The following is an 18,793-nucleotide window of genomic DNA, read 5'->3' as shown; positions in this document are numbered from 1 at the left end:
TGAATGGCTAGATGGATTTATGAATTATTATGTTGTTTAACTAATACAAAATGGATAGGTCGGGGGGGGAATTTAAGGAGAATTTAAAAACAAGTATATAAACGCAAAGGTGATCATGTGGTTGTTCAGTTGGCAAGATACATAAAATCAGATCTGTTCTTATAAATTAGAAAAAAATTTTGATGCTTGCTTTGGAGTTTTAAGTGAAAATTTTAAAAACTTTAAATTCTTACTGTGAGGCATCTCTTTCTGCTGTTTCAGACATTAAAAATCAAATATGCGTGCTCATTTTAGAACTACACCTTCAAATCTCTATATATCACAGAGTTAAGATAAGTTCCTCCGAAGTAAAGCATATTCAAATTATACTCTCATTAAAAATATTATAGTCAATTTTTGTGAAAACAAAAAAATTTGTACCGTAAATAATTAAAATGTGTATTTAGGCACTTCCCTGGTGGTGTAGTGGTTAAGAATCCACCTGCCAATGCAGGGAACACGGGTTTCATCCCTGGTCCGGGAAGATCCTACATGCCATGGAGCATCTAAGCCCATGTGCCACAGCTACTGAGCCTGCCCTCTAAAGCCCGCGAGCCACAACTACTGAGCCTGTGCACCACAGCTACTGAGCCTGTGCACCACAACTACTGAAGCCTGCCCGCCTAGAGCCCGTGCTCCACAACAAGAGAAGCCACTGCAATGAGAAGCCTGTGCAACGCAACCAAGAGTAGCTCCCATTCGCCGCAACTAGAGAAAGCCTGCGCACAGCAACAAAGACCCAACGCAGCCAAAAACCAAAAAAAGATGTACATTTAAAATTCTTTTCACCCCTTTATGTTATATATTTTGTGATACAGATATTTTAACAGTATCATATTATAAATCATATTATTTGATTTACATGTTTGTATAATAAAGTATATATGAATATGTAATATATAACCAAATATAATGATATTGTAAATCGATTATAAAGATAGTAGATAAATATACGTACCAATGTGTATGTAATGAATAAATTTGGAGGCCATTAGTTGAAATTCTTCATAAAATAGCTTTCAGGTCTCCTGCTTTCTTTTCCAGTGTCATATCTTGCTTTCAGGTCTCCTGTTTGCTTTTCCAGTGTCATATCTTATCACCCCTATATTTACCTTTCATGCTTTAGCCATACTGGATTTTTCTGTTTCTCAAAGGGCCACGTACTCTTTGTTTCTAGATATTTACACATTCTTATTCCTCTTTTAAGTCTGAGTTTAAACATTCTTTAGCATAATGCTGCTCAAAGTGTGGTCCTTGAACTGTTTGTAAGTAATCCATGACAAGGTAAGAATAAAACTTAAGAGTAAATATTTAGAAGCCTGAATTGCGTTTTAACATTGTCATCATCACACCTAAGTGCATGATAAGCGGAATCTTTTTAGAACAGGATATCGACTAGTTCAGGTGCTATGGTACATACGTGATTTATTTTAATTTAAGTTTTTAGAGCAAAATTGAGGGAAAAGTACAGAGATTTCCCATATAAACCTGTCCCCACACATGGATAGCCTCCCCATTATCAACATTCCTCAACAGGGAGGCACATGATGAACTTACACTGACACATCATAACCACCATAGTTTACATTATGGTTCACTCTTGGTGTTGTACATTCTGTGAGTTTGGACAGATGTATAATGACATGTATCCATCACTATGGTATCATTTTACTCTCTGATCTTTTTATTCTCTCCATAGTTTTTCCTTTTCCACAATATCATATAACTGAAACCATACAGTATATAGCCTTCTCAGACTAGCTTCTTTCACTTATTAATATGCATTTAAGTTTCCTCCATATCATTTCATGGCTTGATAGCTTATTTCTTTTTAGTGCTGAATAATATTCCATTTTCTGTAGTTTATTTGTCTGTTCACCTTGAAAGGACATCGTGGTTGCTCCCAAGTTTTGGCAATTATGAATAAAGCTGCTATAAACACCCACATGCAGGTTTTTGGGTAGACATATGTTTTCAGCAGCTTTAGGTCAATACCAAGGAGCATGATTTGTGGTAAGAGTATATTTAGTTTTATAAGAAACCACGAAACTGTTGCCGAAGCGGCTGTACCATTTTACATTCCCACCAGCAGTGAATAAGGGTTCATGTTACTCCACATCTTCACCAGCATTGATCCTGATTTTAGCCATTTTAATATGTGTACAGTGGTATGTCATTTTAGTTTGCATTTCCCTGATGATATATGATATGGAGCATCTTCTCATATGCTTATTTGCCATCTGTATATCTTCTTTGCTGAGGTGTCTATTAAGTTCTTTGGCCTATTTTTCAATCGGGTGGTTTGTTATTGTTGAGTTGTAGAATTCTTCATATATTTTGGATAACAGTTCTTTATCAGATGTGTCTTTTGTAAATATTTTCTCCCAGGCTGGCTTGTCTTCTTGTTTTCTTAACATTGTCTTTCACAGAGCAGAAATTTTTAATTTTAATGAAGTCCAGCTATCAGTTTCTTTCATGGATTGTGCCTTTGGTGTTTTATCTAAGAAGTCATCAGTATATCCAGGGTTTTCTACATTTTCTCCTATGTTAGTTATCTTCTAGGAAATTTTGTAGTTTTGCATTTTTCATTTAGGTCCGTGATCCATTTTGAAGTAACTTTTGTGAAGGGTATAAGGTCTTTGTCTTATTTTTCGTTTTTTGCGGATGTCCAGTTGTTTCAGCATCATTTGTTGAAAAGACTGTTTTGTTCCATTGTATTGCCTTTGCTCCTTTGTCAAAGATCACTTGTGGGTTATTTATGTGAGTCTCTTTCTGCTTCCATTGCTGTTCCATTGCTCTATTTGTCTCTTCTTTCACCAGTATTGCATTGCTTGATTACTGTAGCTTTATAGTAAGTCTTGAAGTTGGGTAGCGTTAGCCCTCCAACATTGTTCATTAATATTGTGTTGGCTATTCTGGATCTTGCCTCTCCATGTAAACTTTAGAATTAGTTTGTCAATAGCCACAAAATAATTTGCTAAGATTTTGATTGGGCTTGCATTGAGCCAGTAGATCAGTGGGAAATCAAAGTTGGGAAGAAGTGACATCTTGCCAATATTGACTCTTCCTATCCATTAACAGGGATTATTTCTCTATTTAGCTCTTCTTTGGGATCTTTCATTAGAGTTTTGTTGTTTTCCTCACGTAGATTTTGTACATATTTGGTTAGATTTATACCTAAGTATCTCATTTTGGAGAGAGCTAATGTAAATGTATTGTGTTGTTAATTTCAAATTCCACTTGTTCAGTGCTAGCGTGTAGGAAAGGGATTGACTTTTGTATGTTAACCTTTATCTTGCAACCTTGCTATAATTGCTTATTAGTTCCAGGAATTTTTTGGTGTGGATTCTTTCACATTTTCTCCATAGATGATCTTATCATTTGTGAACAAAGACAGTTTTATTTCTTCTTTCCCAGTCTGTATAACTTTTATTTCCTTTTCTTGTCTTATTGCATTACCTAGGACTTCCAGTAAGATGTTGAGAAGGAATGGTGAGGGGTGGGACATTCTTGCCTTGCTCCTGATCTTAGCAGGAAAACTTTTGAGTGTCTTACCATTTCGTATGATGTAGGTTTTTTGTAGATATTCTTTATCAAGTCAAGGAAGTGTTCCCATCTGTGCTTAGTTTGTCCAGTTTTTATCATGAATAGATGTTAGATTTTATCAAATGCTTTTTCTGAATTTATGTGTGATCATGTGATTTTCTTTAGCCTGTTACTGTGATAGATTACATTAATTGATTTTTTTTAAACTGTTGAACCAGCCTTGAATAAACCCCACTTGATTTTGGTGTATAATTCTTTTTATACATTCTTGAATTTGATTTGCAAATATTTTGTTGAGGATTTTTGCATCAATGTTCATGAGACATCTTAGCGTTTAGTTTTCTTTTCTTGCGATATTTTTGGTTTTGGTATTAGGGTAATGCTGGCCTCATAAAATGAGTTAGGAATTATTCCCTTTGCTTTTATCTTCTGGAAGAGATTTTAGACAATGTGTATAATTTCTTCCTTAAATGTTTGGTGGGATTCATTAGGGAATCCATTAGAGCCTCGTGCTTTCTTTCTGTCTTGCAAGGTTATTAATTACTGATTCAATTTCTTTAATACATACGGGCCTATTCAGATTGTTTGTTTCTTCTCTTGTGAATTTTGGCAGATTATATCTTTCAAGGAATTGATCTATTTCATCTAGGTTATCAGAGTTGTTCACAGTATTCCTTTATTATCATTTTAATGTCCATGGTATCTTTAGTGATAGTCCCTCTTTCATTTCTGATGTTAGTTTTCTGTGTCCTCTCTTTTTCTTAGTTAGCTTGGCTAGAGACCTATTGCTTATATTGATATTTTCAAAGAAATATTTCAAAGAAATAGCTTTCATTGATTATTCTGTATTGGTTTTCCTGTTTTCAATTTCATTGATTTCTGCTCTGATTCTTGTTATTCTTTTATTCTGCTTATTTTGGATTTAATTTGCTCTTTCTTTTCTAGTTTCCTAAGGTAGAAACTTAGATTATTCATTTTAGATCTATCTTCTTTTCTAATATATGCATTCATTGCTATAAATTTCCCTCTAAGCACTGCTTTTACTGCATTCCACAAGTTATAAGTTGTGGGTTCGTTATCGTTTTGTTCAAAATATTTTAAAATTTCTCTTGAGATTTCTTCTTTGACCTATGTGTTATTTAGAAGTGCACTGTTTAATCTACATGTTATTTTGGGGCTTTCCAGGTATATTTCTGTTACTGGTTCTAGTCTAATTTGACATTATATGATTTCTGTTCATTTAAATTTGTGAAAGTGTGTTTTATGGCTCAGAATATGGTTTATCTTGGTTAGTATACCATGCAAGCTAGAGAAGAATGTGTATTCTGCTCTGTGTTATTTTTATGTTAGTCATTTTTAACCCAAAATGTGTAAGAATTGAAGAAGGATTTATTTACCTTAAAAATCATGTGTTAAATTTAATCAGGCATATTCTTGTTCCATAAGTAAAATAATTAAAAAGTAAATATATAATAGTTAAATCAAAATAAAACAAACAAAAACTAAAAATCTTTTTTATTCTTTTCAATTTCTGCTTTTGTTAGTATCTAAATCTAGGAAGTAAAATTTATATTCTTTATTTTCAATCTTAATTTACTTACGATAAAGGAAGCTTTCCTAGATTTTTTTTTTAATGAAAAAAGATACATCTTTTCTGAACGTGACAGTAATACTAAACCAAATGATGATGATGGAAGTAATTTCAAAGAGGTACAGACCAAAAGAGTTTGTACTAGCTTTGTTGGGAAGTATCCTCCCTCCTATATTGAGTTCAATTTTTAGCAATTATTGATGGGAAGGGCTAAAACCACAGTGGGTTGTTTGCAGTGATGTACTGGCTGCTAAAACAATAAAACCATCAAAATTTAAGTGGCATTTACATGCATGACATAATTATATTCACAACCACAAATGCCTTATTTGAAAGAAGAACTATTACAGTTAAGAAGCTGATAGAAGCAGATCTTCAGGATTTCATATGTATTCAGGATTTCATTAGTATTTTGTGAGTTTCTTTTACAGTCTGACTTCAGGTTGCTAACATTAAAAAACTACACACAAATGACAAGACAAAGATGTTTGCTGGAAGGTGTTGGATTAATCTGTAGCAAAGAAGGTAGTTCATGTAATACTTCCCAGCAACACCCATAGCTTGGTATATTTAGGGACAGTTTTAGTCATACAGAAGACCAACTCTTAGACGAATCAGGATAGCAAAGGAATTTTTGTTACAATATGATCAATACACTGATTTTGCTAACATGACAGTAATGTGAAGGAAGAATTTATTTTTCAGCTTCCTTGCTGACAAACACAGCTTGCTCTGAAGTATATAAAACTTTGAAGAGTTAACAAGTCAACAAATGTGGTTTGATGTTTTGCTTTGCTTTGCAGGAGTATGTTCTGATTATTATATAGACAGTGACAGGGAGAAAATGTTGGAACTTGTGCCAGAATGTAAATCAACCTCCTGCTTGTTTCATTGAGAAAGTCTTGTTATGTCGGCTGAACTAAATAGTATACTTGGTATATCAATTAAATTAACAGTTCACTAAAAGTGTGAATTACTTAAACAATAATACATTACATTTAAGGTTTTAAAAAAACTAATTGATAGTTTGGAAGTTGAGCCAATCAACTGTTACCATATGCTGAGGTATACAGTAATTTTTAAAGGGAAATTTTCAGGCAAAGTATTTGACCTTTGGCATGAACACTTCATGTTTTTACAAGATAAAAAATCAGGTTTTGTAAATCAACTGTACTTCAATTTTTTTTTTTTTTTTTTTGTGTGTGTGTGTGTGTGTGTGGTACGCGGGCCTCTCACTGTTGTGGCCTCTCCCATTGCGGAGCACAGGCTCCGGACGCGCAGGCTCAGTGGCCATGGCTCACGGGCCCAGCCGCTCCGCGGCACGTGGGATCTTCCCGGACCGGGGCACGAACCCGCGTCCCCTGCATTGGCAGGCGGACTGTCAACCACTGCGCCACCAGGGAAGCCCTATACTTCAATTTTTTAAAAAAGAAACTAGTTTGGTCCCCAGCTTTAAAAATATGTGAATTAAGTTTATTTGTCTGATAGCATCATTCTTTTTTAAAAAATGATCTTAATTAGCCTTTCATGCAAGAAAGAAATATCAAATGTTTTCAGTGTTACATAAGGTCAAAGGACAAAAATGAAAGTTAGAAATTTTGGGGGAAAGATTCTTCAAATTGTTATGATGGGTTCCACAATTTATCAGTAAGTAGGTGATGATTTTAGTACTGCACTGTTGCAAAAAGTTATAATCATATACCTTATAAATTTGATAAGACACTTTGAATTTTATTTTCCATCAAAAGAAAACCCATGAATAGGAAATTAATAGATCAAGAATCTATTATTTTTCATCAAAAGTTATTTTAGATTTAACTATACTTTTGATGGATAAATTATTGGAACTGGCTACCAATAAAGAATTGAGGACAAATTTTGAAAAGTGTCATTTCTGCATATTGGGTAAAAGTTAAAACTGAATATCCTGAGCTTGCTAAAATTGCTTTAAAGTATCTTCCCCTGTTCTGGTCAATATACATCTGTGAAACTAATTTCTCTGTTGTGAGTGCTACTAAAACAAATCATAGAGGTAGTTTAGATATACCTTACCCCTTGTGATCAGCATTGTCATCAGTCCAACCTAGATTAGGTAAATTAGCAAGAATGATGCCAGCCTCCAAAAGAGCCCCCAGGAAGCTCTACCTCCTGGTATTTTCACCTTGTGTAATCCCCTTCCACATTCAACATGGGGTTGATGTGGTAGTATGTCACTTCTGAGTTTAGGTCATAACAGAGACTGCAGTGTCTGTCTTGGTTGTTGTGTCGCTTTCCTTCTGGAAGCCAGCTGCATTGTCGTGAACAGCCCAGTAGAGAGGCCCTCATACTGAGGAACTGAGGCTTTTGGCCAACAGCCAGTGAGAAACTGATGAGGCCTTTTGCCATCAGCTCTGTGAGTGAGGCAAATTCTCCAGTCCAGACAAGCCTTCAGATGACTGTAGCCCTGACCAACATCTTGACTAAAACTTCATAAGAGATCCTGAATCATGGGCACCCAGCTAATCTGCTTCCAGATTCCTGACCAACAGAAATTGTCAGATAATAACTGTGTTGTTTTAAGCCACTAAGTTCTGGCATATTTTTTTATGCAATAATAGATAACTAATGCAAAAGCAAGAGGCAAGCTTATTTGTTATATTAAAAACTTTAAATATTGACATATGCTGTTAGTTCAGAGTGTGTGAATTGGTGTTTAACATGAAGAATGGCTATTTCAGTGATAACTTTCGGTTAAATAAGAATTATGAAATGACAAAAGTTGCTAGTGCGATAGCTGTTTTCTATAATTGCCTATATGCGTACTTCAAATGAAAATTATGCAGTTTTATGTAATTCTTTTCTTTTTTTGTTTATCCTATTTTTGAAATATAATTTTATGGGTCTGAATCTAATAAAACATTTAGGCTTGTATTTTGTATGGCCTTTTTTACTTTTATTTTTCCAGTTCATTTTTGTTTGATCTTACAAAAGTATTGGTCCATGGGGACTTCCTTGGTGGCGCAGTGGTTAGGAATCCGCCTGCTAATCCAGGGGACACGGGTTTGAGCCCTGGTCTGGGAAGATCCCACATGCCGCGGAGCAACTACTGTGTGCCACAACTACTGAGCCTGTGCTCTAGAGCCCGCGAGCAACAACTACTGAGCCCGCGTGCTGCAGTTACTGAAGCCTGTGTGCCTAGAGCCTGTGCTCCGCCACAAGAGAAGCCACCTCAATGAGAAGCCCGTGCACCACAAAGAAGAGTAGCCGCTGCTCGACACAACTAGAGAAAGCCTGTGTGCAGCAATGAAGACCCAACGCAGCCCAAAAAAAAAAGTGTTGGTCCATGATGTAATGGAATTTAAAAACAAAAGGAGAAAGAAAGTGGTTCTTCACTACAGATAGGCTACATTAGGTCCCCCTGTCATAGTTCTCAGAGTACCTTACACTTACCTTATTGTGATGGTTGTCTTGCTTTATTGTCATTGGTTATATTCCTGTTACACTGAAAACTCTGTGAAAGTCAGAGTCCGTGTTTGCACATCTGTGTTTCCTGTTCCATCTTCAATACTCATAACAGTGTCTGATACTTAGCAGCTACTCTATAGATACTGGTCAAAAGAATTAATTAAAAAATATTTTTTATTGTGTTGGAATAATGATAACTTCCATAATTATAAGTAAGTTGGCTATTATAACCATGTGTCCTCAGGGGAATGATAATTGTTTAGGGTGAATAGAAAATACTCTTGGCACTCTTCTTGCTGAATATTAGGTATCTTTAAAAATTTTGTATCTTTTTTATTTCCATAGCACAACCACTGCCTCTGAAGAAGATGTCTCAAGTAGATTTCCCCGAACAGATAGAAGTGGGTTCAGCAGGTATAACAGGGATGCAAATGCTTCAGGTAATTTGGTCTCAAGTAGCACATTGGAAAAGAAAATTGAAGATCTTGAAAAGGTATGAATTACAAATTATTTAAGATTTATGAAATTAATATACCATTGGGATTCCTTTTTCACTTTCATAGCAGCAGAGAGAGAAAAATTGAAATGTGTAAGGAAGAGACAGTGTCAGAAAGGGGAAAAGAATGAGGGGCACTAATGGAAGATACCATTAGTGTTAATCGGTACTTCCATGTGTAGTCAAATAAAAGCTTTGAATCGCTCTTAATTGTATATTTTCTAGATGCATAGTGGCTAAACATTTTCTGATTTCCTTAATACTTTTCTGTCCAGTTCTGTTGATGTTAAAACTTTTAGAAATGGAGCCACCTCTTGAATTGGTTAATATTTAATGGATACTCTCATTTTGCCAAGTGTTATCTTTAATATATTAAAAACAATCTTTGCCTTTGAAATGGTCAGAAGTCTCTGCTAGCAGTATGTACTACTGTGTGTTTATTATATTATCTGTACAGATTGTAGACTTTGTTCTGGGTTGTGAGTTAGAGCCTAGAGCCACTGTGGTGTTTGAAACAATTTTAAGGATAAACCTGTTTAGGAGTATCTTTGAGAACATCTCAAATGAATATTGGCATTAATTTATTAACCATGAGGTCTCAACTTTGTTCTGTATACATTAAATCCCTAAAATTGATAATGGTGCTGAATTACTTTCTGATTGTTGAAAGTGTGCTTTATTTTGCTGAACTGAAACTATTCGTTGTGATATAAAAATTGTTTTAAGTAGAGATTGAATTTTAAAAATTGTTTGTTTTTATAATATTCTGATTATTTTTAGTTAACATTTGAACTTTAACCCTAGTTTCTGTGAGTTTAAATTAAAAACTTTAAGGAATACATAGTATAATAGTTTTCAAGGGGGTTCTTCAGAAGGGCTTTTAAAGTTCCACAAGAGTTTGGATTGAGTTCCTAGTAGTTGGCAGCAGCTGATTAATGAGGCTGGCTGGCTGCTTTCCTCTGAGGGTGAGTAAGAAAGAAGCCAAATTCTATGTGAGACCTTTTCAGTTCTGCTTCACTTTTGCCCCCAAGGTGGCTGACCCAGCGTAAAGTCCTGGCTTCTGAATAAGATTTCTTTGGAAAAGGTGTTGCATTGTTTAAAGAAAAGAAAAGTTTAAAAACCAGTAATTGTTTTCAGTTCCTTCATTTTATCCGTTGTCAGTTAACTGGCAGAGCCAAAAGTAAAATGGAGGATCATTATTTTTCTGTTTAGTTTTCCATAGAGCCATCTCCTTTTCTTAAACTTTGTATTTTTTATTAAAATTTTGAATTTCCTTCAACAGGGTATTAGTCATTAAATGTTAAGATATTTTATTACTAATGGTGGTGATCAACTATAGAGCTAAAGTCATTGAGTATTGGTATTTGTTAAAAACTTGGGTAAACATAGATTTAATCAGAAGTATATTTTACAACTCCTGTATTCCTCTCATTCTCTGGTTCTTTTCTGGGATGGGGTCCTCCTTCCCTTACCAAGTGACTTAAGAAATTCATTGGAAATCTTCATGTATCTAAGGTACTTCACCAGACTTAGCAGATGTAAGCTATTTAAGGTTATAAACAACTTGTTACTTCCCAATTAATACTTTGTAATTATATCTACCAGGAAGTGGTAAGAGAAAGGCAAGAAAACTTGAGACTTGTGAGACTAATGCAAGATAAAGAGGAAATGATTGGAAAACTCAAAGAAGAAATTGATTTGTTAAATCGAGTGAGTATTCACATATTTCAGTTTAATGGTTTCCTTTTTTTCTGTCAACTGGATGAAAATACATAAATATGAAGAAATTATTTAATTTTATTAAATAATAATATGAACTAAATAGTTCATTCTTTTGTTAATGCCATAGTAATTTGTGGTAGCCAGAACCGTCATTTCATTCCATAAACTGATGTCCTCTGGCCAGTTACCAGTCAGTTGTATTTACTTAATATTGTTCTTTTGGGGATGGACCAGTGAATGGATTTGTTCTATGTTTTGTTAGAGTCTGGAGGTAAGAGGCAGCTTGGTCAGCACCACACATAAAATAGTACTGGTACAGAGTTACCGCAATGAAGAACTAAAATTGCTATTGTCTTGCCATAAGAAACTCCGTATGTCCTTGTCTTTGTGGTATTTTCACCACTTTTTTCCCTCCATTTATACATATGCATCCTCAGCTTTAGGTTTAGCCTAAACCTAAGGTCTCTCTCTTTTTTTTCTCTCTTTCAGCTCTAGAATTTACTCCCTGCTTAAGAAGCAGGTATTAATGCTAGGCGATACTTAGGTAATGGTAATGAGGAGAGATTTCATAGTTTCCGTTTTTCGAAGGCTTTACATAAGATGGAGGAAAGAAATAAATTTGCTTCAGGGAAAAATGGAACAAATTCCTAATCCAGTCTTAACTCTAATTCTAAAAGAAGAGAAAATAGAAAGCTTCAAAAAGAAAAAAAAAATAGAAAGCTTCATTATGTACAGACTCATTCTAGTACAGCTCAACTGCAGGGTGTGGATGAGGACACTGAAACTCAGAGTTTAACTTGCTCAAGGTCATATGTAGTAATCACATAGTTATCTGCTGAGCCAGTATTTGACCCTCAGGTATTCAATAGTTTTAATTCTAAGTAAGCTCTTACATTCTTATAGACTGCCTTTCATCTTGGTTTGGAACACGGGCGTTCCTCTTTTGGTTCTAGAATATGATTTAATAAAATCTGCAAATATTTTTATGTCTATGATGTATTTGCACTGTCTTAGGCAGTGTGTTCATTAAAAAGAATAATAAAACACCTGCCCTTACAGAGTTTATAATCTAGTAATGATATGTGAATGTATTTTATTATTTAATTCTAAATCTTAGGTAGGTCTCAATTGTAGTGATTTTAGGAATCCCATATCTTTATTATTGTTAGTTTCAACAAATTAGTTTCCTAATATCATTCATTTAGTTTGTGAGTAAATACAAATTCTGTGCTTGTACATTTAAAAATCGTTCACCTAATTGTTCAAAGGCAGTATACTAAATGTATCAGAATTTTGCTATCCAGTAGTACACTTAGAATTCAAATTGATTTCTCCAAGTTTAGTAGTTTGAATTGCAAGGATAAATCTATAAATGTCTGCTTTTCCAACCATAAGTAAATAGTCTACCTTGAAATAGTCTTTCTTCAAACTAAAACTTATAGTGGATTGTCTTTGTATTTACCAGCTTGTTGTATATATGGTACTAAGATTAATATAGGGAACATAGAGCTAGAATCAGATAACTTTAAAGCACCTAGTTTAGTGGCTTTCACATTTTTTAAGCTTGAAACCTTTCCCTTAAACAAAATGTCATAGAGAAGCCTAACGTAAATTGAACCAGATCAACTCTGTAAGCCCCAGACCTCCTTTTCTGTATACTTCAGTTCTATCACCTCCCCAAATTCTCCCCCCTGCAACATGCATACTTGTCAAAGATCACCAAGGTGGTAGGGGTACATCTAGAACCTGTACCTGGATCTTTTTTTTTTTTTTTTTTTTTTTGTGGTGCACGGGCCTCTCACGTTGTGGAGCACAGGCTCCGGATGCGCAGGCTCAGTGGCCATGGCTCACAGGCCCAGCCGCTCCGCTACATGTGGGATCTTCCCGGACCGGGGCACAAACCTGTGTCGCCTGCATTGGCAGGCAGATTCTCAACCACTGCGCCACCAGGGAAGCCCAATGTACCTGGATCTTTTTGATGCCTAATTTGACACAAGGTTGCATTCCAAGGCCCCAAACCTCATATTGACTGCATATGTATTTAGCCCTCAATTTGGGGAAGGAGGGATTTGTTTTTAACTAAAAACTTAAGTTATTTATAGTGGTTAAAAATTGGAAGATTCACAATAAAGAATTCTGATTTCTGGCTTCTCTTTAAAAACTGAAAGATCTGGTAAGAGCTGGCCTGCATTATCATGATACCAGTGAGGAGTCTAGTAGTGGATGCTGCGTTTAGGTGGGGCATATTCCTTCCATAGTTGTTTTCAGAACTAGCCCTCATTTGCAGACTAATTGCTTGTATAAATTATCTTTGAATGTATATTTTTGAAAATTTTTTTATTACCTTCAGAATACTTTTAAGTGTTTTAAAAACTTATGTATTATTTTCCTTTTTGTTTCCTTAAGGATCTAGATGACATAGAAGATGAAAATGAACAACTAAAGCAGGAGAATAAAACTCTTTTGAAAGTTGTTGGGCAGCTAACAAGGTAGAAGATTCAAGGCTCAGTGTGGAAAAATATTTTAAAACTACTGATTGAATGTTATGGTTAGCGCTAGGACAGTATTCCTATGCTGTAATACATTAAACTAACTGTATATTTATTTCTAGAAAACAGTGGATGTTTATTTTCAAAATATTTCTTTTTCATTATCAGTTTCAAAAAGTATCAGCCTTTTATTTCACAAATAAGTAACATCATTTAGTTATTAAACTGCTAGGTTATGCCTCTTTTGGTTTTGTGTGGTATTCAAATAATATATGGTTTAAAGTTAGAACCATCTGAATATATTTCATCAATGGTAGTGCATTTTCTCCCTAAAAGAATATATAGTCTTTGTTTACATGAATTCAAATACTTTTTAGGGAGTTACCTGCAAATGCCTTATTACTGATGTGTGCAACCTTTTATACGTTGATTTACTCATAAAGGTCTTTGTCTACTGTCATTTGTTCTCTCAACTTATTCTAAGCAATTTAGAGGAACATAGAGTCACACTCTTTTGTATAACAGTCATCTTTAAAAAGGAAAGCTATTATAAAAAGTCAGTTAATATCATATACTAGTTGGCTAAATATAAAATTTAAGAGAATACTTGAATTATGCTATAGTAAATTAAAATGTACTATTTTGTATTCAAATATTGAAATAAATTTAAAATCACTGACTTCAGAAAAACATACAATTGTAATTTTAATGTAAAATTTCTTATGTAGGTACTACTTTTTTAAATTATTATTCCAAGGTTTATAAGTGAACATGGAGTATTTTAAAAGTTGTTTATTCATCAAGCCTAGAGAGTGTATACAATTTCAGTGAAGAAGGAAAAAAAATCCATATTTTTAATTATCATATGCATTAAAATCAAAACCAAAATATTTATCCACATTTAAAACATTTGTACTTACTGTAACAAAACAGTACGTAAACAGAAATAGTACTGAAATATTTTGCTTAATTTCTAACTTGGAGGATAACACTGTGACCCAGTTGTTCCCATATGAGAGAATTATTCCCCTACCTCAAATTTAAGGGATTTTCTTCCTAACATTGGATATTTAAAAACAATTATTTTGAAGAATTATACAAATTTTCTCTTTTATTAAATAACAATAATGTTTAGAATTATTTTATATTATATTCTCATGTCGAGTAGGGAAACCTTCTCCTTTAAAATACATTAAGAAATATCTGTCTGAAGTTGAATCTCAAACAGTATACTGGTACCCTTTTATCCAATTAATGTATGTAAATGGCTTGAACATAGTAAAAACCCATTTTGGGTAAGGGTAGTAACTCTTTTACGTGCTAAGCCACTTCATTATTCACTGTTAGAAAAATAGGGAAGGTAGGACAATTGGGAAAAAATGCAGAGTGAATGATAAATATCAATGTTGAATTCTAAAACTCTGCAATAACCTAGATTGTGCCCTCTCCCCTCCTCTACACCCCCAATTCAGAAGTTTCAACCTTGACTAATCATCAGAATCATTTGGGTTGCTTTAAAAAGAATCCCTGGGTTATAGCTTCTAGATAAGTTTAGGTTGAAACCCTGGATAGAATTTTTAAAGCTCAACATCTAATGATTCTGATCATAACTTAGATTTGGAAACAGCTACCCTTGCCTCTTTCCTCCTATATCTTCCATTGGAAACCCTGAAATGAACATAATTTTAGCTATTAGCACTTTTTCACCATTTAGTTTATTTAATAATTAACTTGGTCACTGGAGAAGTTCACATATGTCCATATATATATTTAGCAAAAAGTTCAATGTTAGATTACCAAACTTGATAAAGTTGTAGAATTACTGCCTAAGGGCATCCTTTTTGGAGAATAGTCCCAGCATGGGAACAGTGATCTGCTACCCACATGTCAAAGTGGTATGCCAGGCTCAGTCACCATCTTTGGTGGTGAAATCCTCATCTCCCTTTGTTTACCCTTAGGCATATGGCAGAAATATCAGTGTTGCCTAGTTTCCCATCCATACTTGTGAAATGGATGTTGTGAAAATGGTGTTAGTATCCAGCCTTAAAATATATTAGAGTACTTGTTTTTCAATAAGAGAAGTATTTTGAATTTTCTGTTTAATCCATTTGGAAGTAAAGGAATATTTCATTTCCTCCTTTAAAATTATACCAGGTATTAATGCTTTTAAAGACCAAGCTGTTTTAAAATTTTTCCTTTATTTCAGTTTATCAGGAGAATTTCCAACAATGATTTTTACATAACGGTACCTAGTGCAAATGTGCAGGAGCCTGACAACTTAGGCAAAGCAGTTCATTTGCAGTCCTCCCTCCCGTCCTTAAAATGTATATTTATATCACATATAGATTTTTACATTGAATATTGAAAAATAAAGTAGGATCTGCTACAGTTTCCCTTTAAATTTTATAAAAAGCACTGAGATTTTAAAAAGGTTACTTAAATACATGTGCATGACCTTAAAAAACTTGGCTATTGTCAATAAAGTGCTAGTATTTGTGAAATTATTAGTCCCGTTCAAAAATAATATTTCTTATATCTCTTGGGAATTTGTGGCATAATAAAGCATATCCAAAGTTCTAATGTGTTTATGATATTATTTTCAAAACAATAAGTTTATTATCTTTAAAATGAACGTGACTCTCCTTGATTTCTGACATGCATTAACTTGGGAATTACTGTATTAATATCTATTTGATCTTTCTAGAATTGTTACTAATTTTATTGCACTATAGTTACCTTTAGAGAGGAAGAGAAAGGCTTTAGGGTGCGTATTTCCAAAGGAATTTATTAAATATACTAGATTAACATTGTAATACTTGCTCAAGTAGTTTATAACAGAAGGTTAAGTATCAGGAGCAGATACCTGAAACAATGTTTTTAAAAATAACTTTCTAATTGCAGTAGAAAGCAATGGATTCTTAAGGTAAAAAACCTACCTCAGTTACATGTGGTTTCTGTTTTCTGGATTACTCTGGATTTTTATAATTAGAAATTAAAATGCAAGTTTTTGAGTCCACTAATACTTTGTGGAAAATAATGCAAGTCAATGTAGTAGCATGTTCAACACCAAAAGACAAAATAGGAAGGACCTTGGGTTTGATGATTAATCTGATGTCCTACACAGTATTGATATGTATAGTGATAGTTATCTTTCATCTTTTTTGTAGTTCTTTGATCTTGACTCAGTACCTAGTAAGTTCATGCAATGTTGACACTTATTTAATAACTATTCATAATGTTGTTAATAACCTGTTATAAGATTCAGGCATATATTTTCATCTTATAATACGAAAAACCAAACACACCAGCTTTTCACTGGGGAGAATATATTAAGTGAGAAGGAACTAACATTCAGGAATCAGAACTTTATAATAACATGTTAAAGTCAGTGTAAATGTTCTTTTATTATATCGAAACCATTCATAATATGTAACAGTAAACTTGACTTCTTTTGCATTGGAACTATGCTCTCATAAATAAAGGACATCCCATTGATTAGGATTGTAACTTGTACGACTTATCTGAGAACTAGTGACACTTTTGTTGTTTCAATAAACTGAAAACATAGTACTAATAAGACAAACATTTTGCTCATCAGGTCCATCAACAAAGGCACTTCCCCCCATCCTGTTAGGTTTTCTCATTGATGTATAGAAGTTGGTCGTTTCATTCTCAGTGTAGACTTGAATCATAGTCCAAGAAAACCTGGGCCCACGTTTTTTTTGTTTTTGTTTTTTGTTTTTTTTTTTTTTTTTTTTTTTTTTTTTGCGGTACGCGGGCCTCTCACTGCTGTGGCCTCTCCCGTTGCGGAGCACAGGCTCCGGACGTGCAGGCTCAGCGGTCATGGCTCACAGGCCCAGCCGCTCCAGGGCATGTGGGATCCTCCCGGACCGGGGCACAAACCCATGTCCCCTGCATTGGCAGACCGGACTCTAAACCACGGCGCCACCAGGGAAGCCCCCACGTTGTTTTCTTTAGTTTACTTAGCTAGAATCTCACAGCATATTAAAGTCATATCCCCATCCCCCCTCCCAAAATAATTATATGTGAGAAAAATATGGTTGAGGGGGTTATGTTAAATTTTCATACTTATTCTTTCAGTAAGTATTTATTAGTCAACTGGGTATACAATTCTAGATATTACAGAAATTTCCAAAAAGTGGACATGGACCAGCCCTTCTATCTAGCATTGTACAATCTATATAGTGTGTGTCAATGCTATCTTAAGAGTGCTATCTTAAGTAGCATTAGCCAGTCTAATCTGAATAGTTCATTCAAAAATATTCTTTTTGTATTTATTATTCAGCCATTGTATTTTAGGTCTGGTTAATAGGTACTGTTTAATTTGCTGCAGCATTTACAGAATGCTGGATGAAAGACCTGATGCATATTCGGAAGTATCTTACCATGTTTCTTTAAGATAATTATGTATTATGAAAAGAACATTTTAAAGGCATTTGTAGCAGTGGTGAAGTAAAAAGAATTCAGTGTATGTCAGATACACCAAACTGTTAATGGTATTCAAATGTAATTTTAGGTTAGTTTTTCTGTATACATTATTGATTACTGGTTTGTTTTTAGGTATTTAAGTCTAATAAACAGTTCACATATTGGCAGTCACTTTGGTAATAATAGAATGTTAGTGATGATCACTTGATGGACATTTATTACATGCCTGTTTTGTTTTGTTTTGTTTCCCTCTCTGGATACCTAATAGATGTATACTACCTTTTTTTTGTGAACTTGTTTCTTGAAAGTTTTTACTATGCTATTCAGGGTTTTTATTACTATGCTTTTCTGCTAACTTTAAGTATCAGATGTCTGCTGTTACCAGTAAAGACCATATGAAAGCTAAAATGAATGTTTTGTTGAAAAATCAGCTAAGTCAGGTAATGCAAATTTGTAGAGAAACATCTGGATCATTTATTGATCACATTAGTATTGTGTAGACAGCTTTCATAATTCCCGTTTCATACGTTTTCACTGGGGTAGTCAACGTGATATAGATTTCACTTTTAATATGCTTTGCATGTAAAATAATAAGTACTCAATAAAAAGTAAATTTTTGTTTAATTTTTAACAGTGGTTAATTATTTTTTTCCTTGCTGTACTATCGGTGAAACCCTGACCATGAGTTTTATTTTCGAAGTTAAAGGACAATGTTAATATTCTCATTATGTGCCTCTTACTGAAACAGTATGCAGTACTTTAAAGTCTTTATTAGTATATTATTGTAGAAGGAATTGTGTTTTAAAAAACAAAAATATAGTATTGATAAGATCTGAATACATTCTTGGTGGGGCTTTTTGAGTGAGGAGGTGTACATGTTCAACCTGACTGAAAATTTTAATTGTTTTTGTGTTTTGAAACTGCACAAATAATTTCTTAATCCAAAATTGGCTCTGTCATCCACTAAATCTGATGGTGGTCAAAGAATTTCAGGTCCCTCATACTTAGAAAAGATAA

The 18,793-nt window shown here is 34.0% G+C and overlaps 1 protein-coding gene across 1 annotated transcript in view; it reads left to right on the top strand.

The window, feature by feature from the left end:
* The window catches only part of PAWR (pro-apoptotic WT1 regulator), a 97,997-nt gene extending 79,597 nt beyond the window's left edge, over window positions 1–18,400 (top strand). The window contains exons 4-6 of the mRNA XM_059081653.2: window positions 8,966–9,113; window positions 10,722–10,826; window positions 13,245–18,400. Of these exons, the coding sequence (XP_058937636.1) occupies window positions 8,966–9,113; window positions 10,722–10,826; window positions 13,245–13,331 (340 nt within the window). The 3' untranslated portion in view covers window positions 13,332–18,400. The remainder of the gene's footprint in view (window positions 1–8,965; window positions 9,114–10,721; window positions 10,827–13,244) is intronic.
* Window positions 18,401–18,793: the final 393 nt, after the last annotated feature.

This window comes from Kogia breviceps, chromosome 12 (assembly GCF_026419965.1).
Source record: "Kogia breviceps isolate mKogBre1 chromosome 12, mKogBre1 haplotype 1, whole genome shotgun sequence".
Classification (NCBI taxonomy): Eukaryota; Metazoa; Chordata; class Mammalia; order Artiodactyla; family Physeteridae; genus Kogia; species Kogia breviceps.
Note: the sequence above shows the minus strand (reverse complement) of the source record. Positions and strands in the feature narration are given on the sequence as shown.